General features: G+C 40.3%; 1 protein-coding gene across 3 annotated transcripts in view; it reads left to right on the forward strand.

Moving 5' to 3' along the window:
• Window positions 1-21,826, forward strand: part of ehbp1 (EH domain binding protein 1) — a 157,243-nt gene that overhangs the window by 35,244 nt on the left and 100,173 nt on the right. For all 3 annotated transcript variants that reach the window (XM_013910985.1, XM_013910986.1, XM_013910984.1), the window contains 2 exons: window positions 20,074-20,255; window positions 21,698-21,826. In XM_013910985.1, coding sequence (XP_013766439.1) covers window positions 20,074-20,255; window positions 21,698-21,826 — 311 coding nt within the window. The remainder of the gene's footprint in view (window positions 1-20,073; window positions 20,256-21,697) is intronic.

Genomic DNA, 21,826 nt, shown 5'->3' on the forward strand with positions numbered 1-21,826 from the left:
CACACACACACACACACACACACACACACACACACACACACACACACACACACACCATTGCATTTCATGTGAGAAGCTATCATGTCTGAATACATTGAATATACAGTGATACACACTCAAAGGCCCATCTTTCCTCCCTCCAACTCATACTTCACCTTTTTCACTCACATTACATCAATGTCACCCAGGCAGGAAGGCGCTTCCAAATCGGCACTCACAACATTTGACAGCCTGTCTGCTGCACGTACACACATTTTAAATATCGAATTTGAAATTGACACTTTATGTACTCGCAGCTTTTTCCTGTCCTCCTTTTTTTTTTTTTTAAATAGTTAAAATCTTTAAAATGTGACAGTAAGACTGATTATGTCTCTTATTACAGAAAAGGAAAAATATCTAATTTGTAAGTGTGTAACAATTTTCAAACCAAGGCTATGGTTTCTAAGTCTAACCACAGTTATATTGATATCTTATGCTGTTTTCTGATCACGACCAATTAATGCGACAAACTGACTTTTAAAACACGATGCAGTTGTTAAAAAAAAAACAGGGTTTTATTTGTTATTATCACCTGACTGTTTAAAACCAAAGTGTTTCCAAACAGCTGAGTTGGTTTTACTGCTTTTCTTAATCTACGTCTCTCCTCCTCTTATCTTGGCCTGACCTGAGTTTGGAGTTTTAAGGAAAGGCTCAATTAGATCTCGGTAAAGGAAAGACAAAATAAAATACACTATGCCCTTCCCCTCCCACAAAACAACCCGATATTGATTATCCTGCATTTAAAATTAATGGAGGGCATAATTGCATTGAAATTCAAATTTTGCTTAGTTGCATATCCCTAACTGAGAACAAAACCTGTGAGTTTCATCTAGTTTCATTAACCCATATCCATGTGATGCCTCTGTGGAGCTGTTATTGACTGGTTTAAGTATAGTAGTCTGATGAAAGCTGCATTTTTAGGAAGGAACTGGTAATGCATCACAATAATGGAGTTTATTTTTAGTTCAACCTACAGTCTGTTAAGTGATTAGGCCAATGGTAAAAATCTTTTTTTAAACTTATTAATTAATTTTTTAAATATTATTATGATGTATCCTTTCTGAAGGAAAACTAAGCCACGAACCAAAACCGTAGCTCAAAGACCGACACATGATCCTGATCATAAAACTGTGGCACAAATCGAAACTAGCCCAGAAGTTTCCACCTGAACTTGGCCCAAAAACAAGACAGGAGCTGAAACTGTAGGCTAAAAGCTGTGATGTGAATCTGGCCAAATAATGAAACCCGCTGAAAATGTGTCCCAGAAACCGAGATATGATTCTGACCCAAAAACAGAGGCATGAAACAAAACCGTAGCTAAAAAAATCGAGATTTGAACGTAGCCCAAAAACCAAAACGAGCTGAAATCTGAAACAGAAACTGAAATCATAGTACAAAAAGCATGATGTTAAATGGGTCCTAAAGCTAAATTTTTAGCCCAAAAAGCGAGGCGTGATGCGAAATTGGTAGACCAAAATCTGAGGCAACAGCTGAAACTGTGGCCCAAAAAACCGAGAAGAGAGCTGAAACGCTAACCTCAAAAACTGAGGTATGAACGCAGACATAAATCAAACTGTGGTATGAAATACTTCTGATGTAGTGTTTTTACATTAATTTAACTTAAATGCATTGAGTCCATATCCGTATTTGATTTGTATGCTGTGTATATGATGGGATTTTCACCAATGGTTTACGATCACATTTCACCTCTTTTGATCACATTCTTGTTGCGTCCTTCTCCCTTCTCCATCTCTTTTTGTCCCCTTCATTCTGTGTTTTCTCTCTAAGGTGAAGTCCTGGCTATTGTGGACCACATCCAACTCCATTAAGGGCCTTTCCACGCCACATATGCCCACTCACACAGTAACACAGTCACATACTGACACACACAGTTCGGAAGAAAAAAAAAACATGACATACACACACAAATGTACCTCTATCACCTTTATACACACACACACAAATGTACCTCGTGCTCTCTCTCTCTCTCTCACACACACACACACACACACACACACACACACACACACACACACACACCCTCTCTGTATTGTACACGTAGCCATGGTGTGTATACTGCTCTCCCCCCTCCCCTGTCTCTGTCTGGAACACATTACGTAGGCCAGTGGCTTGTGAGCGCTGACTGGGCCTCGGGGAAGAAAAACACAATTATTTCAGCCCTCGGCTATTCATGCAAAGGTGACAAAAGCTGGTATGAAGTATGAAATCCCAAAAGTTTCTCCCGTGCCGCGGCCGACAAATTGGGATTAATTTGCGCTTGTGTGCACGCGTGTGTCTCCAAAGTTTTCACCTTTGCTCATTTCCCATTTCTTAAATAGTTTGGAGAACTCAAAAGGCCTAATTTATTGTGTCAGAAAGAAGAGCGTGTGCATTCGCTTGGGTTGTTTGTGTGTGAACGCAATGCTAATTTTAAATAATATATGCTTTATAGTTCAAAGATTGAGGCATGTAAATAATTTCCTGTGCGTTTGTGTGTGTGAGATTGTAAGAAGGCGGGAGGTTCCTAGTATGGGATCACACATTCACACATGCTTTCCAAATTAATTTAATCTAATTAATTGCCGTGTGGAGAGAGGACAGATGCTTGTGATTACCCCCCACTTCCAGACTCCTCCCTGGGCGCACTCACACACACACACACAGACACACAACTGTTACCACCCTAAACGCTGCCATTTTCTGCCACTGTGCAGCTAAAAATATTATTTTAATGCTCTGAAAGCACATCAGCAATTTGTTGGCTAAATAAGGAAACGATGCAGTCACATTATGGAGGAAATTACCCCACAATTCAGCTTAAAGTGAAAAAAATAAAACATTTATAAGGAGAGTGTCTGTTTCTCCTTTTGTGCCGATGTGGGTATATTTTTGTCTTTGTGTAACTGCACCTGTGTCTGGGGAACTCTGTACTTGGCTGTGTTTCCAGCCAGTTATGTGTTAGGGTGCTGTGTGTGGCTGTGGAGGCCGGGTGGTCCCTCCTGTCGCCCTAATAGGCTTACTGGCCCCTAATCCACACCACGCCACCCTGTCACATGGCCAGTCTGCTGACTAACTGCGACCACTGCCATAGAGGTTTGTCTGTGTGTGTTTGCGTGTGTCTCTCGAACTACATCTCTGTGCTGTTGTCATGCTTGTCTGTAACTCAGCATGTGGTAGCTGGTGTCCAATTGAGACACTGAATATATATATTTTTTGGTTCCCTTTTTTTTGTATTTATTTCATGTTTGCGTGTTAGACAAACAGAACACAATCATGTGTGTGTATAAGCCACATTTTCTAATTTACATTCTTTTAAGTTTACAAACTGGATTTTTGTTTGGAAAAAGGTAAAGGAGAGATGCTAAATTATTTTAGTTCACGTCACATACAACTTAATTTAATCTCACGTGGGCCGTATCTGGAAACTTTATTGATTTTGTTCCAAAGTTGCTTCTTACAAGGAAAAGAAAGTTTGACTTCGACTGCACATCGGAAAAAATACAGAGGCCTGTAACCGTCACCTGACACATTTCAGTCTAGTCCTCTGGGTGTCGAAAATAAAATAACCCCGAGATTCACAAGAAGCATCAGTGTTGAGGTACTGTTGCATGTTGGACACCTGGCAAGATTTAAGCTAATTTAAATGTCCCTGTACTTGTGTCACCTGTAACTATAACACTTGTAACAAAGACATGTTTTTCCACCACTGTTGCTTCATTAGATTTCAGTTTAGGGTTATTTAAGTGACCAAAAAATGACATCATTACATCATTACAATGTAACACTACTGTTTAAATCAAAGAAACCTATCAGTATTGCTGCTGTGCCCTCCTGTCTTACTTTAATGTGGTATGACAGGTAAGAGGCGGGCCTTTTGTCTACAAAATACCTATGAAACTGTGACTCTGTTAAATTGAGCCGGATAGCACAATCAGATAACCACTCTCATGACGTGATTCAGTCAAATGAAATACAATATTTTGCTTCCTGTTGCACTCTAGAGTGGAAGGTTTTAAAGACCTTGGAAATCTGGCCTAAATTTGACACTTCAGAGATATTATATATATGTCACAGTTCAAAACAGTATTTTCAAACTCTACGAGGTTTTCATGAAGCAGAAGTATAAAGATACTAATTTAAAACGTGCCTGTCTAATACAAATTTTGATTATCATATTTTAATTTGCAGTAATTTAATTAATGTATGTATGAGAAGGTCTTGTTTGTTTTTCATGTTTTTGTGTCAGTCAAAAGAAGCTTTATTACAAGGTAATTTACCATAATGGTAGCTGACTTAATTCAGAAAGGATTCAACAAATTCTGAATTTGAAGCGATACTGAAATGCATCTTTTTGTGTGTGTCTGTAACTCTTCTATTCAGATTGTAGCTCTCACATATACTCAGACACACAGAGGCACCTTCTGATTTGTACAGCTTTTGGCACACAGCTGCTTGGCACACACCGTGTGTGTGTGTGTGTGTGTGTGTGTGTGCGCGCACGCGCGTCTGTTTTTTGCTTACATGCATACATGCACGTGTTTGTTAATTAAACTGATTAAACTGTTGCCCCTGACAATGTGGGGCTTTGCTTCTGTGCTTGCATCATCTTTTTCAGTTTCCTGTCTGTGTGGGTGTAGTTTTGCTTTTAGTCCCGTTTTCTTTTGTCTGCTTTGATTTTTTTTTTTTTTCTCTCTTTTTTAAAAAAAAAAAAAAATCCTTGCTTGGCTTATTCTTTCGTCTTTTGTCCTTCACATGCTGTGTGTGTGTGTGTGTGTGTGTGTGTGTGTGTGTGTGTGTGTGACATATGTTTACGGTGTGTGTCTTGTGCATACAGTTTGTGTATGTTGTTTACACTCGCATGTGTGCATTTGTATTTGTGTGCCTTGTCCCACTGGTCCAGGTTGTGACCTCGGCTTTCATCTCCTTGGTTTGAGGCGCCTGCGGCCTGCTGTGATCCGCACCCGGCCAACAACGCAGCAGATGTCACCAGACACTGACAGTCATATGCACAACATCTCAAACACACACAGTTTGTGTCTTTCATACAGTATTTACACATATGTGCACACAGGCTCTCGGCATGGATCCACATACACCATGTAATGTCCCTCTCAGACACATATAAATACATTTATATTACACACACGCAGAAACCAGCTCAAACAGGCTTTGTTTTTGCCTCATACAGTGTGATGTTTGACCCCATAACACAAGTATCACCTGCAAAACATCCTGTCCCCTGCCTGTGTCGCCTTCGTTGTAGAGCTCGGAGTTAGACCAAACTCAAAATTTTATTAAAACATGTGTCTGTCTTTATTCATAACATGCTTCCAATATTGTGTTAAAACTGTAATGATGAAATCTGCTACTGTAACAGCTGTGTTGGGAGACAGCCTACCTCTCTGCTTTTAAGATTGAGCATAAAACTTTTCTTTCTGATAAACCAGGTGACCCTGAACCCTTGTTCTGTCACGTTCTACTGCAATGGGCCTAGGCTGCTGGGGGGTTCTTTCCATGATGCACTGCTTCTTCTCCACTCAACTCTTTTCACCCAGTTATGCAAAAGAGCATGCGTCATCCCTTTATTAGGGAAGATGATATCACAAGTAGTGAAAGTGTATATAACACTTTGCATTTAACCATTAGTTATGATTCATCTGAGTCTGTGCCACAGTGTGTGTCTTTTATCCAATCTTCCTCCCTCACCCCAGGTGCAGCAGATGGCTATCACTTAATTTTAAAATCACTTTCAATCAGAAAACCTCCAAATGCACTAAAATTGCATCCATGTAAATGTATAATTCAAAGTGGACTGGAGTGCCTGCTTACCTACTAGCTAATGTGGTCTTAAATTATGATCATGGCTGCTGTCCCTTGCCGACACTCAATGTGTACAGACTCGTGCCAGTCTTTAACACAAATGAAATGCAAATTTAAAGTGATTATACATGAAATCAGTATTTTAAACTGTGATGTCGTCTTGAGTGCTTTATATTATAAGATAAAGACCCTAAAATATTAGCCTCTGTTTTTAAATAATTATTTCTGAGCGCTACTGTCTCAACAAAGTCTCTCGGTCGTACATTATTGGCCGCCACACCCTCTTTTATCAGTCATCTCTGAGGTTGTCCTCTATCACTTCATTGCCTCACATGCTGTCACCTGCCCTTCTCCTCAGTCGGCGCTAATCCGACTTTACCTTCTTGTCTTTGTCCTCATCTCGCCTTGTTTTTGGTGTCATGTGTTACATGGCGATGATGGGTGGTCAGGCAGTTGTGGTGGGGCGTGAGGTGCAATTGGAAAACAGCTGCGGAACAGTTATTATCTCTTGGTTATTTATTTTTCCCCTGTGCGACTTAAGATGGCTGCTTGTGATGGAGACAGGCCTGTGTGGCTCGCAAAACACTGTCTTCTGTAAATGCCCATGTTTATCCACAAGCTTGACCCAGTGGGCCTGAGTGGGTGGGTTTCTCAGGAGATGCAAGTGATGGTTATGGTTTGTGCATATACAAAGGCTTTTATGGTAAACTCCAGCTAAACTACTGTGCAGGGAGACTGGTTTGACATTATCTTTTTCAAAATCTGCTCACAGTGAGTACGTGCGAGTGTATGTTTGTATATGACAGTATTAGGAAGTGAACACACACCCGCACACACATACACGCAGTGTTAAACTAAGGTGACTGTTCTGCTAAGTGGCAATGAATAGGCTTTAGTGATGTGCTCTGATGCCACTGCTAAGCCATTCACTGACAGTTAGACTGATCCCTAAACATGCTCTGTTTGCCATATAAATCTGTTTTTGGAAAACGTACCCACAGTCTGGGATGAGGAATTTGAGGTTGCTGATGCTAAAAAGGCATACATTTTAGAAAGTGTTAGGAGTTGAAGTGAAGGACACTGTATCATGAACCCCTTTCACCTTCAAGAGGCCAAATGAGGCCATTTGTAACTGAGTGTTTCTAGCTATATTTTATATGTTAATATGTTTATTTGCCATTGGGGGTTTAGACATTATAGACTTTGCTTTTATTGTAATTTGATTTTAATGATTCCATAAACTGGGCATCTCATTTTGACAGTTATGAACAGGGGCTGCAGATCTTTCACTGGGATGGAAAGCTGTAAATAAGTCAGGTAAAAGACAGCTGTGTGAAGTGTTGCATTTCAGACTATAGTCTAGGTCAGTCACTGCCCTGGCAATACACATACCTACATGCTGGATATGCACGATGCTAACAGCATTAATGTTTCAGCTGCGTTTTATAATATGCTTTAGTTAATGAACAATGTGATTAATGGTTTTAAATAGCTCTGAATAAAGTACATGATTTATGTATGATTGATATTTAATCATGTATAATAGATTGAGCTGAATGTTCACTTGTTTTCTATGCGTTTTCTTACTACTTTGAGACTAATTCATCTGATTTCTTTTTCCCTTTTTACATTAAAAAAAAAAATGTGTTCAGACTTGGTTATATACAGAAGTACTGAAGGTACAGAGATTTGATAACCACTCTGACTATGATGAGTTTGTTGCGATTTGTCAGTCAATGTATAATTGAGGGACTAGTTCATTTTTTAAAAAACAAGTTATGATCATTAAGCATCCTTAAAGTATATAATTAGCTCAGTGTAACTGTTGAACGGTAACAGTGAGGCAGACAAAGTAAGAAAAACAAAAACCAGAGAACTGTTCTGACTTAACATCATTTACTTTCAGTTTTTCTTCTGATAAATATCCACAAAAAGATCGAAATCGTTCAACCTCTGACTGGCAGTTTATGCTCGTCATTATTGTTTGGTGAGCATAGCTGTTGTTTGTGTACAGCGACATGAACAATAAGTGATATCACAGCTTCTGGCGCGTGCTGCACTTTGGTGGCATTTCAGTCATATGTGAATCTTTCCCACCTCTAATGTAATGATTTTATTTATTTTTATGTAAGTGTGATAGGTTACAAGGCTATGATGATGTCACAGTTCACTGAAGCAATGACCAAAGTGTCAACCTCAACTGCAACTTCAAGCAGCAGTTTTTGATTATCCTTGTGGAAATTTAGCTTAATGTTCTGTGATGCTCAGAACTGCTGCTTTGTTCCAGATATTAATTTGGAATTAATGCAGTTCAATCATTTTTAAACATAATATGCTCCAAGTATTGAACAATGTGATTAATGGTTCTAAATATCTCTAAATAAAGCACACAATTTATGTATGGATAATGTTTGACCTTGTATAATTGACCTGAATGTTCACTTTTTTGTGTGTGTTTTCTTACTTTGAGATAAAGGAATCAATTCATCTGATTAATCTGCAGTTTAGTAACTTTTAAACGTAACATGCTTCAGTTATTGAAAAACGTGAACTGTTAGCTTCTATCACATTTACAGTGTTAGCTGTCAATTCTTTTGAGGTTGTGAAAGTATTAGATTAACACTAATGGTGTAGCCGCATTAAGAATGTTTGAAAAATGAGATGGATCCATTTGTATCAGTATATCTTTACATGTAAATGCACAGAAACAGAATTCGTGAACCCCATTGTTCTTTCATGCAAAAGGAATTTCCGAGTGCTCATCCATGAACACTCGCACACACGCACACCAGCTCCTTATCCAATCCCTCCACTAATTCCCCCTTGGTAGAAGGTGTTCATTGTTTCTCTTTCATTCTAATCTCCCTCTCTCCCTTTAAAAAAAAAAAAAAAATCCATATTAGATTCTCTTTGAGTTGGCCACAATCAGAGCCACTGAAGCAGAGCATCACCCTGCTAGTGTTCTTTGTCTCCCCAGATTTGTCACTTAGCATGGAGAGTACACCTTTGTCATGGAGCAGGGTGGGAGAGAGCAGACTCTCACTTTGGGCAATTGTTTCTTGTCACAGGCCATCTTAACCTCCTCCCTCCCCCTTAAGCAAATCAGCTTTGCTCTGGATTAGGGCCCTATCATAGCACCGTCAGATCTCAGCAGCCTGCCAACAAACAGCTAAAACAAATGGATTCTGAAAGTGAGAATTGCATGAAAATAATTTCCCCCCCAAAAATTCCGATCTTGTGATTACCTGGAAATCTGCCTGTTAAGTCTCTGGCATATAGAGGTCCCAGTCTGATTAATCTAGAAAACCCTTGAACTTCTTGGTGTCCTCTTTTGTATTATCTGCTGAGAAAGTTACGAAACATGGTGGGAATCATCCAATAGTCATCATAATCTTTTTGGAACGTGTTTATATTGCAGTTTCATGGTAAGTTGTCATTGTTTTAAGTACATTTCATGTTAAGAGGCTTTGTACTACCTTGAAATAGATACTATACTAAGAATTTAGACAGTGTAGATAGTCAGAGGCAGTTTTTCCCAGAGGTCTGGGTGTTGTTTTTGGCGTGGGAAGAGCATGCACATCAGGCTTTCTTAAGCGAACTACCAAAAAAAATAAAACAGTGTGTCTCTTCTGCAAATACTCTAATTGTAAAAGGCTTTGTGTAAAATGAATAACAAACCAATATAATCAGCATCATTTACAACATTTACAGTGAACATCTCCAACTTCAGCTGGAGAATGTAGTCCTCCTTCTGCAGCCTCGTTGACCTCGAACCTGCTTTCCAGCTGCACCTGGTGCATTGTAGTTAGTGCAACTCCATCATCACCAGAAGGAAAACTACAATCACCTGCTACAGTCCAGTTTGGTAGAGTATGACAAACTCACTGGAAAGGGAGCTAACGGATATCAACGACCACCACAGTAACTACCAGAACAGGAAGTTAGCAGTAGAGAAAGAGCAAGAGTGAGGGAAAGCAAATAGGAGAGCAGTTTAGTTTATTTAATTTGACTGATAATAATAGTACACACATGTACTTTTATACTGTCAAAAAAAGGTTAAAGCCAATTTTCATCTCTTATATTGTGATATATATATATATATATATATATATAGCATTGATGATTTTCTTTCAATACATTTTTTCCCCGCACAGTTGCTATATAATGAATGTCGGCCACATAACTCTTGTCATTGTAATGTAAGCTGTTTGGCCATTTCCACTCTCCTGCACTACTCCATGACACCTTCCTGATGCAAATTCTCAGCAGCACAGATTCACTACATTCCTACGTGAGCTGTTCCAATCAAGTTCTCATTTTGGACAAGCTCCCTTTCTTTGGTAAAATCTCACAAGAGATCGTTTCCACCTGTTACACATGCACACAGTACTACTTGGACATGGATGGATGCTCTGTGTTCCTCACCCCCCCCTTCTTTTTTTTTTGATGCACTTGTATTTCTGGTATATGTTCATAGAAACGCACACTAACTCAGACTTTATTGAGCACACACCATGGATGTCTGCCTCCATGGTGATTCTGCCCTCCTCATATCTCAGCTGCTGCCTCATGCAGAGGGAGTAATCGATCTAAGATACAGTAGCTCAGGGAGCGTGTGTGTGTGGGGATGGTGATGTTATTGGCCATTTTAGGTCTCTGTGATGGCCAGAGATGGTAAAATGGCTGGAAAAGTGATGAGCAGGCACTTCATAGACCAGGAATGAACTCTAGCTAATCCCGTCGACCTATCTGTCTCTCTTCCTCCCTGCCTCCTCATCACTCTTTACTTTCCTGTTATACCCTCTCCCTCATTTTCTCCATCTTCTTTTTTGACTTTTCTTTTTCGTTAGTTTCCTTGCAATCAGTTTCTCTCTGTCTTCCTCTCTACCCTTCTCTCTTTCCATTTCTTGACCACCCCCTTCTTTTCCAACCCCCCTGTGTCTCTTTCTCTCTGCAGCAGAAGTGCAGAGCCAGGGCTTTTTCCTGCTGGTAATTTATTTTCCCATTAGCCCCCTGTCTGAAGTGCATGCTCTAGGTCTGAGTGTGTGTGGGGGGCACTGAGGGCCACCCCCAAAGAAAGACCCAAAGAGTCAAAAAGAGGAGGGCACCCTGGACACACTGATAACGTGGGAGAGAGAGACTGGGTTGGAGGGACGGAAATGAAGTGAGAAAGAGATGTGAGATATTAGTTTGGTGTCCATCTAAGCAGTTTTGCTCGTTATGAATTGTGATGCAGACAAATCAGAAAAGTTCAGTGACAGTGACTTATTTCAGTGGTGCTAATAATTAACTAGTTGATCCAGACATTTAAATTGATTGAACAGTTTACTGTCTTGAACTAATTCAGATTTCCTGCCTTCTTTTCTTTTACCTTTCACCATCAGTCAAAAAGATTTTAACCTTAAGATTTTCCAAACTAAAGCTTTTTTTTTCTTTTTTCCAGACTGTGTTTACCAAACAAACTGTTCCAAGTTGAACCAACAGAACGTTATATGGGCAGTGTTCACACAGATTCATTCTGGCTCTCATCTGAAGCGATTTTTACAGTGACAGTTTAATTCAGTGTCCTACAAAAATCCATTTTAAGAGCCTGTTTTTAATATATAATATATTCATCTAAATGTGTCCATGCCAGTTGATGTTCTCCTTGTTGACTGCCATAGGGCTGTTGAACACTGCGATATATATCTGGCTTCCAGTTTCATAAATTTCATCACTCTGATAGTGTCATAGTGCAAAAGGGCAAATTAAAAAAAACAAATAAAACTACAGTTCTCAAATGACTTGAATAATGTGTTTGCCTACAACTGGTTGGGGATTCTTGACATGATCATGGCAAAAACGGTAACTTTAGGTTCAGCTGTGATGCTAAAGCCACATGTAGCTTGTTTATAGACAAATGTTAGCATTTTACTTTTTGTGACTGTTAATTTGAAGATTAAGCAAAACGAGTCAGCATCATAAGCTATAATTTTCCACATAGCTTCATTTCTGCAATAACCTCAAAGCTGATGGAAACATGATTGCTTTTTCTTTCAAGGACAATTTTGGGTTGACCTACAGAAATTTGCCGTACTTGCTACACTACATTGCTCAATACACTTTTTTTTTCCTCTGCAATCAGAGCTCAAAATGCACTCACACTCAAATCAAGTCTGACCTTGGTGGGAAGGTCATGGGAGTATGCATGCCATAGACGCCTGATGATATTTTTTTCCTCCTTCTTTTTGAGTTCCCTAAACCTGCTGACTTGGGTTCTGGCTGTGTGGGGTAGAGATGAAAGCCATTATATCTGGAGATTTCATTAACTCCATTTGGCCTCTAGAATACACCAGTTTTCCATTTAATGTGTCTCTCTGTTTGGCTCTGTGTTACAAGCTAGCCAGAGGTTACTCCCCAGTAAAACGCTCCACTCTCCCAGTTGGGATTAGGCCTTTTAAGGACTGGTTTGTGTGTGGCGCTCCCCCTTTCATCTGCTGCCATCAGAGGCACCCCTACATTAAAGGGATTCCGCTCTCTCTCACTCTACACCCATCGGTGTTTCCTCTCTCATTTAAACACACTGTTATGTTTCTTTCTGACTGATTATCAATATTTGTGATAACTGGAGTCTCTTCACAATTTAATATAGATTACTGGGTGCACACTTGCTGAATAAAGAGATTTTTTTTTAATCTCATGAAATAAATTAAATGATAAAGTTTTAGAATGTGGTGTCATTAAACTCGATAGCAACTATTTGTGTGAAGGTTTGCTTTGGGGGTGAGGGGGTGTCAGCTGGAAGTAAAGTGTTTTTTATCAAGTAACTGGCCTCTCTGTTATTAGGTGGCAACAGTAAAAGAGTTATTTATACAACAGTTTCATCTGGGATAACTTGCGCTCTTTGGTCCTGATTTCCAGCCTCTTAACATTCAGTTAGACCCTTTGTTTTTCCTGATGTTTATAGAGACAGTAAAGTTTCACAGCACAAGGTCAGTGTATTTACAGGTGATTGCTGCAAAAACTCTACTGTAAATATTTTTCTATTCTTCGCTCTGTATGATGTGATCTGCTGTTCAATTTTTGTTTATGAGGGGCAGCAAATCAGAAGAACGTTGTCCTAATGAGGATGACCTTAAATGAAGACAGACAGAGGTACTCAAGAGTTCATATGGACCTTGAAATGAGCATAGCCAGTCTACTTTAAAGAAAGACTACTTTTAATCAGAGTGATTTTGCTCCTTAGTTTATATTGCTGTCCTTGATGTTTTCTGATGAAATAATGAAAATACAGGTTCATCGTAGCAGCTGTGGAATCCAATGAGATCATTTGAAACAAGTGACAGCTACTACACCCCAAACCCCTTGTAATACCAAATACAAAAATGACAAATGAAGAGGTGACAAATTTAGATATTTCTTCATCAAGCTTTAAACTGAGTGTAGTGTAGTGGTTGGTGTTTTTATCCCACCGTCAGCATCGAACGTGGTTCTCGTTTCATGAGCGATTGTTTCTGCACTATATTCAATTTCTTTGTCGTATACAGTAAAGGGACAGTGTGACTGGCGCTCACTGACATTCAACACCATATTCTTCCAGCACTAGAGCACAAACTGCGCGGTGTAATCTACAATCGTTTAAAACAACCTTAATCCCACTCTTGTTGTAACTAATCGCCCTCTTTACTCACTTTCTTCCCATACTTTTACTCAATTGTTTGCAGTTTTGATTTTGGGGTGGTTTTTTGTAGTTCATGCCACCTGAGACCTGGTTAGTGAAAGACCATCTAATTTTGGGGCCACAGTGGGAAATTCCTCTGGTCCTGTTTCCAAAGTGTATATACATATGACAATACACATGAAAGCCATTTTCACAGTTCATTCCATTATTAGGACCATTGTTATTGTAATTCAACATAACCAAAGTGATAGTATTGCATTCCTTTTATGGCTATTGTTGCCTTTAAAATACACACACATACACACTGCTTGGGGGAAAAAAAATAAATCCTCTCATATAATAGTAGCAGATGCATAAATTGGTCTTAATCTGTGTGTGGATGTGTGTGTCTATAACGCCTATAGTGCAGCATTCATAGGTGGTATGTAAAACTGGCAGCCTTATCAGTTATCAGGGGAGGCCAAATTGACACAGAGGAATCACTCCATTGTGTGCGGATTCAAAGAGAGATGTGAGCACATTGGATGTCTCCATTTCCAATAACTGTGACCTTGAGGCAAGAGGAATAGCACTGTACCCCCACGTCCAATCTGCTGACTGCTCGATTCAGACAGAGCCAGTTGATTTTGGGTGCTAATCGGGGATACCTCAGGGTTATTCTAAAGGGTAAATTGAGTTTGGCTTTTATTGTTTCTGAACCGTGTGAATGCAAATCGCAAAGGCCAGTGTACAGTTTTGTGTGGAGTTGAATATTTATAGTCTGTCTTTTTTAAAGTTTTAGGTTCAATAGTGTTGCATTTAATAACAGAGAAAGAAAAAAAGCTATTAAAGGATGACAATTCTTTTCAAAATGTAACACGTGTGAATTTTATCATGTGCTGCCTTCATGAAGTCTGACTTCAGCTGACCTCAGGTTGCCCATTTTACCCCAGTCAGGATTGTTTTGTTTATGTGGTAGCAGGCTTAAGTCAGATAATCATCTGCTTGATGTGAAACTGGCGATTCATCACGTCTCATTATTGTTATAATACTAAAGCCATGTTTTTATCTTCAGTCTATCTCAACAGCATACTAAACATCACCACAAACTCTTCAGTTATAGGCAGATTGGTTGAAAAGGGCATACTCCAGAACTGTGTATACATAAAGTAAAGACGATTGTCATATACATATATAAGTGTGTGTTTTGCGTGTCTGTACATGTCTCTGTTGTTTTTGGCCACTTCATGAACAAAACTACATTTATTTCAAGCTTCAGTACTTTGAAAATAACAAAGTTTAAATATCCAGGAAAAAAAACATGATGTTTGCATTCATGAAACTAATGAAAATAATATGTGAATATACAGTAAATGTCCTTAATTATAATCTCTGTGAGTTTGATCGAGTAACCAACCTGAGGAAGCTTTAAGTTTCACAACTCATTAAATTTGTCCCTGACAAATGCCAGTAATAAAGGAAAATGTAACCAACACTAAATGTAATGAAAATGAACTTGTTAAACCATCAAAATGAAGTGTAAACAGGTAAAGACTCTCGAAACTAAACTGAAACTAAATTGAATTCAGATGAAAAATGTAAAACTTTTTTTTTTTAAATCAAAGCTGCAATATCAGCCACCAGTGGAGTACAAATAATACAATGTATACTTTATTGTATTAGTGTATTTTAAGAATAAATAAATAAGATTTAAATTGATGGTGAATGTATGGCTCAATGTAACGTTTGTTTAAATCAAAGTCAGTTGACCTGTGTTAAAAAGCCATTAGCTGATCGTGTGTGTTGGACATTTTTTGGCCACGTTCACACTGCACGCGAAAGCTCATCAAATCCGATTTTTTTTTTTTGAGCCTATGCGACCCATATCTGATCATGGTATGACAGTGCGAACGGCACAAATCCGATATTTTCAAATCCGATCTGGGTCACTTTCGTATGTGGTACTGAATCCGATGTTTTAGAAAGCGACTGCTGTTTGAACGGTCATGTCGCATTAAATCCATCTGTTACGTCACTGACACAAGACAGACGGCTATTATCAGCGCCCGAGAAGACATCGTGAACACTTCCTGGCCATCCAGTGTAGATGTTAGTGAAACTATTGGGAAGACAACGTGAATGTTTTATTTGTACTGTATAATCTGCAGATTCTGACAGAAATCTGCAACTATCCTCTGAAGCACCGCTCCTCTAAAACAGCAGTAAGGATAATTATTAGGTTATTTACATTATTATCTGTCAGTGCGCCCCAGGGTGGCTGTGGCTACAACGTAGCTTGCCATCACCAGTGTGTGAATGTGTGTGTGAATGGGTGGATGACTGGATATGTAAAGCGCTTTGGGGTCCTTAGGGACTAGTAAAGCGCTATATAAATACAGGCCATTTACCATTATGTAAATAATAAAATAACTTAAAGCAAAAATTGGAAAACGTAAAGTCCGAAGTCTTTATATTAAGGGCCATCAGTCAAACAATATTGTTTTCTCTGGGTCTAAACAGAGCGCGTTGTGTGTGATGTCTTCTTTTGTGCATGCGGGCCACTTTGAGCGTTCACACGCGTTTGCTGTCACATTTTATTTGTAGTGTGAACAAGCAGACAAAAAAAATTGGATTTGATCAAAAAATCGGAATTGAGCGTTAAGACCTGCAGTGTGAACATCGCCTTTTTGACGTGGTTTAACACTACCCAACTGTCTGTTTCAAACCAGGTCTGAACAAAGAAGGCAGGTTTCTTTTTAGCACTCAGTATAATTAATCCATCCCTCCCTTACAAAAGGGTCCCTACCCCTGCTTTTCTCCGGCCCGTCCCATTGGCATTTTAGGGCAGAGAGATTCAGCAGGACCCCCGGGCACCCTCCTGCCCTGACCCCTGCCCCCCCACCAGGGGAGCATCTGTGGATCGATCCAGGGCCAGCTGGCACCAGGGGGAGAGAGGCAGGACTGGTAGTCTAAGACGAGGTCTGCTCCAACACAGATACACTCTTCTTGACTGGAATTTATTAAAAAAAATGAGGCACTGTGGGTAGTTTCAGGTTTGCATGCTCTTATTTATTTATTTATTTATTTATTTATTTTAAGAAGAGCCTGAATTTTTTTAGTTAAATAGATTCCAAGTAGAAGCTTAACCTTGATTTCTGTTGATGCACTGTAGTTGTAAAAAGATGCAACTAGGGGGCAGCATGCAGCCATCACCCCTCCCTCCTTTACATCCTACATCCTCTGCCTGTGCCCGTCTTCTTCTCCTACTCCTGTTGTGCTTCCTCTGCACACACATTTAGTCCTCCTCCTGGCTCAGGAAAAGAGCATATTGATAGTTCTATCCTCTCTGTAATAAATTAAACTTCTACATTGTCCTCCCTTTTCATTTTACACATTGTCACAACCTCCTAGTCCCTCTAATCCCAGTTACCCCCTCCACTTCCCCGCTCACCATCACCTTCTCTCACACACACATTGATTGACAAGTAGCATCTGGGGAAATGGAGCACATTCCCATTGTTTGCTGCCACTACTCAAATCTGTTGAAATGGTTATTCCATTCTTCCGTCAGAGTATTTGCATATCCTTAAGTATTTCCTATTTTCCCCACCTCCCCTTTCTCCCCATCCTCCTTTTTGCTAAATCCCCTCTTCTTAAGTGTTTAGTGCATTTGGAAAATTCATAAAGTATCTGCATGCGCTATTAGCTTAGTATAATAGCCAGGGTGTAATCTGCAGAGAGATAAGAGGTGGGAAGAGAGTGCTTTTTTTATTTTTTATTTCCTCATCTTCTTCCTGTCCTGATGGGGCTGCTCTGTGGACAATCACTGTGCCGATGATATGTCATTATGTTCCCCAGCCAATGCGACAAGGCTCAAATGTCAAGAGGAAATGTCAAGAGGCCTTGCTTCTGTAGTTTTTATTTATTTATTGGTCTGAGAGAGGCGTGAGGTACTAAGGAGGAGGCAAAGAGGGAGAGAGATGGAAGGATAGGAGGGTTCGTAGCGATGTAGTGTTGGATATCGACAGGAGATGGAGAAATGGAAAGGTGGAGTAGAGGCTAGAGATACAGATTCAGATCAGCTGTTTTCACTCCTGAGTAAGGATGTATACTAACTGGGTTCACACAGTCTTTGGCTGTGCTCTACTGTACTGCTACCACATGCCAGCTGCTTTAGCCTCAGCAGTGTCAAACTTAGTTTCACACTGTTTAAGGCCACACCGAGAAATGACAATGGCATTAAGGGCCAGACATTTAAAATGTACTGATAATCTTGAGTTTCATTGAAAATGCCACGCTCATATAGCCTTTTTATAGACCGTTTTGCCCACTTATACCCTTATTAATGTATTCTGATTACAGAAAACGACTGCCAACTCGCAACAGTTTTTCTTTCACTGGTTCTTGCACATTTCTACAAGTGTTATTGTGTTTAATTGGGCCAAGCATCCACCCATCATCCATCCAGGTGAGAGTCACGGAGGCAGTAGTCTAAGCAGCAATCTGCAGACCTCCCTCTCCTCCAGCCTGTCCTGGTTCTGCCCCCAGGGTCTCCTTCTTTTGGATTTGCCCAAAACACCTCATCTAAGAAGCATCCAGGTGGCATCTTAGTCAAACGCCTGAACCACCTCAACTGACTCCTCTTGACTTGGAAGAGTAGCAGCTCTGAATAACTCAGCTCTTCACCATCTGTGTAAGGTTGAGCCCAGACACTCATTTAATACCACTTGTATCCATTACCTTGTTTTTTGGGAGACCACCAGAGCTTATTTGGCCATAGCTGAGGACAGAAATAAGACCAACGACTAAACTATATGTTTAGCTTTCTCTTCACACAGCAGACGAGTACAGGCCAACCCATCTGCCAGTCTGCTGCTGCAATTCTTTATTCATCCTCTACTCTAAAAACACATTTCCAACCCAGAATGAGTACTTCACTCTTTCCCAGCCGAGATCCCAATTCTCATCCCAGACCACTCCAGTGGAGGTTTCCCTTTGATGGAGTCAGCAAAACTGTCTGAAAAAGAACCGTCATCTGAAAACAAAGGCTCTCTCACCTCAGAGTAGTCTGTCTCAAGCATCAACTTATTTGTTTTATTATGTGTTATCAAATTTGTTAGCTTATAGGTAAAATATAATTTGACATGTGCAAAGTTCATATAAGCTGGTGAAGGCTTGGATTGTTTACTTCAGTGTTTATTGTGTCCACTTCTTCAGTATTTCCGGCCACAGTTATTTGCAGTTTGAGTATCACATGTTGGGTCTCGTATGGTTGGCCTGTAACACTTTTAATCTCTATTTGGAGCTTACATATTTTCTCTCTATATTACCAAAAGCTTTACCACTCTGTACTGATACAAATTCTGTGTGTGTGAGAGTGTGTGTGAATACCCTGCAGTCCTCAGCGATAAGGCTGAGATTGAGTTTTCCCCCACAGAGCCATAGCGTCCAAGGAGTGTGTGTGTATGTGTTTGTGTGTGAAGACATCAGGAAACAGGCAATGTAAAGAGCTTGTATCGCTTTATCTAGCCTATCCGCCAGAGTGTATGTGTATATGTATATGTGCTCTCAGACTGGTGTAGTGTGAAAGGGAGCTTGCTGGTTTGCTTTGTTCGGTATTGTGCGCACGAGAGGATGAATCCTCAGGGCTCGATTCACAGCTGAGAAAAGTAGGTATTTTTCTGTGGTATAGCTGGATGCAGCTTTTAGACAGCCGTGCAGTGAAATGGAGACAAAAAGTGAGAGCAGGCGAAACCAGGCATTTTAAAAAGAAAAGAGAACATGTGCCGTACCGCTGCCTGCTGCTTTCATTCTGGCTGGCCTGTGAAGGGACGTGTGAGACAGGTTGGTTTTGGTGCTAAGATCAGTGCCTTCTCCCATGCAAATAGGGAAAAAGAACATTTAACCAGGAAACGCATGACAAAAACAGAATCAGTTAAAAGAGAGGAGGCACAAGAGAACCGAGAGGGGCATGGTATGTCAGTGGTATCAACACAGCAAGGAGGTGAACCAGCCTGATATTCACTGACAGCATGGTGCTTCCATAGCAGGCAAAACCCATCAGTTTTTGTTGGAGGGAGGGCAGACAAAAGGCTGGAGCATCCCCAACTGTTTAGTTTCCATATCTAGCAGTCAGTGACAAGGCTTTCCGGCAGTTCTTATTTTTAACACACGGTCCTCTGGTGAGCAGCTTGCATCCACACACACACACACGCAGGGCCATGTCACTGATTGTATAACTCTTATCACCTGGTCTGTGGCATATTCCCAAATTCTAATTTGACTGCTAGCCCCTGGCCCAGAGCCCATCTCTGAAAAGAAGTACAGCAAAAATGGCTTCAGCGCGGACCTTTGATAGGAAATATCAGGAGGGATTTTACAGCAGAATTCACAATGAGAAATTCAGGACGGACCCACTTCTAGCTTCTTCTGGATTTATATAAACCTGACACTGTGATGGGCCATCAGTTTAACCCTCTCCCAGCACTTTATGAAAGTTTCAAAACAATAAAAAAACCAATTAAACTCAACCTCTTTTTTTCTTTCTTTCTTTCTTAAATTCTGTCTGTCCACAGGAGTCTCCATCAGGGCGGAGGAAGGCCTTGGCCACTAGCAGTATAAACATGAAACAATACGCCAGTCCAATGCCCACACAGACAGATGTCAAGCTGAAGTTTAAGCCCCTGTCCAAGAAGGTGGTGTCAGCCACGCTGCAGTTCTCCCTCTCCTGCATTTTCCTCCGCGAGGGGAAGGCCACGTAAGTTTTCATCTTCTTATAATATGACCCACATCCTTCGGAAGTGGTTACACGTTGCGATATTCAGCAGTGTTCCAAGTTGTTTGTAACCCTCACTAGTTATAACATTAAGTCTGATTAAGCATGTAGGAATAATACCTATCAAATTGGGCCCAACACCCATGTTCACTTCTTCCTTGTTCTGTTGCCTTTGCTTGTGTTGAGTTAATCAGTGTGTCGTTTCATGTTTCAAAAGTAATTTAAGCAAGCACATAGTGAGATCGTCATGTTAAATTTTGTTGCAGGCTGTCTTTAATCACAAGACCGTTACAGCAGTCAACTTTGAATGTCTCACACTAGCGACTGATTGGAGCCACAGATATCCACATGACTCTTTCACATTGGTCACAATTAATTTTGGACAGTCTGGCTTCATTAGGCTCTAATTTAGAGTCTAGTAATGAAGAGACTTTTATCCACTGAAGGGTATGAAAGGATATTTTTTAAAAAAGTAATAAAGTTGCCAAGTTTGCAGCAAAGAGGACAAGTAAAGCTGTTGATAATCCCTGCTGTGAGTAAGAGAGTAATTTGTGTTACCCTTTGCAGACCAGTAACACATGCTTGGTATAAAAGTCTAGCTAATACCCTTTTTATGTCACTTCTAACCAGAGGTGACTGAAAATCTAAATTTTCTTTGTTAATCTGTTAGAGGGTGAAATTTTGCTTTTTGTTCCATTTATCAGTTTAAATTATAGGTACATACAGACACACACACACACACAAAGACACTTGTCAATCATTTTAAGATATTGAACCATCTTTCATTTGAAGACATGCTTTCAGTCAGTGTTTTCTGTTTGTTATTCATTTTAATTTGATGGCAGCAACTTTCATTTAAAGATACCCCTCCCCACACACACAAACACATATACACTGAGCATGAGCAAAGCGGCGAGGCCTTTGTTGTGTCGCGGATGGCGGGTCGATGGCGCGTAACCCTTGTTAACCCTTCGGGGAATGATGTCGACCACACACAAACAAACTCCATCACAGCAGTTCAAATGAGCCCATGGGCCTGGGAAACACCAAACACAAAGAACAGAGAGGAGAATACAGCGATTATGATGGAGCGGTGGTATCGAGGGACTGTGGGAAGGGGGGCGCACAGAGGACTACATAAAATACAAGAAATGATGTAGAAATGCATCAGTCGGGCAGAGGCTGGAGTCAAAACCAAGCTTTAAAGAAGCTTTAAAATGTGAGGGAGGGGTGTTAAAGTTTTAGGTGTAAAAATGGTCGTCTGGAGTGAAGAAATGATTGAAAGAGATGGATTTTAAATGTATGTGGGGTGTGTAGGTTAAATTGTCCTATCTGTCTTGATGATTTTCAGCTGCATGTATTTCTCTATCTATGTGTATACATTGTTTTGGTTCTTGGTTTTTTTTGGGGCTGGTGGGGTCCAGTGATGAGGACATGCAGAGCCTGGCCAGCCTGATGAGCATGAAACAGGCGGACATTGGCAACCTGGATGACTTTGAGGAGGAGAATGAGGAGGATGAGGAGAACAGGGTCAACCAGGAGGAGAAAGCTGC

This window comes from Pundamilia nyererei, unplaced genomic scaffold (genome assembly GCF_000239375.1).
Source record: "Pundamilia nyererei isolate P.nyererei 1_Seehausen unplaced genomic scaffold, PunNye1.0 scaffold00054, whole genome shotgun sequence".
NCBI classification, from domain to species: Eukaryota; Metazoa; Chordata; class Actinopteri; order Cichliformes; family Cichlidae; genus Pundamilia; species Pundamilia nyererei.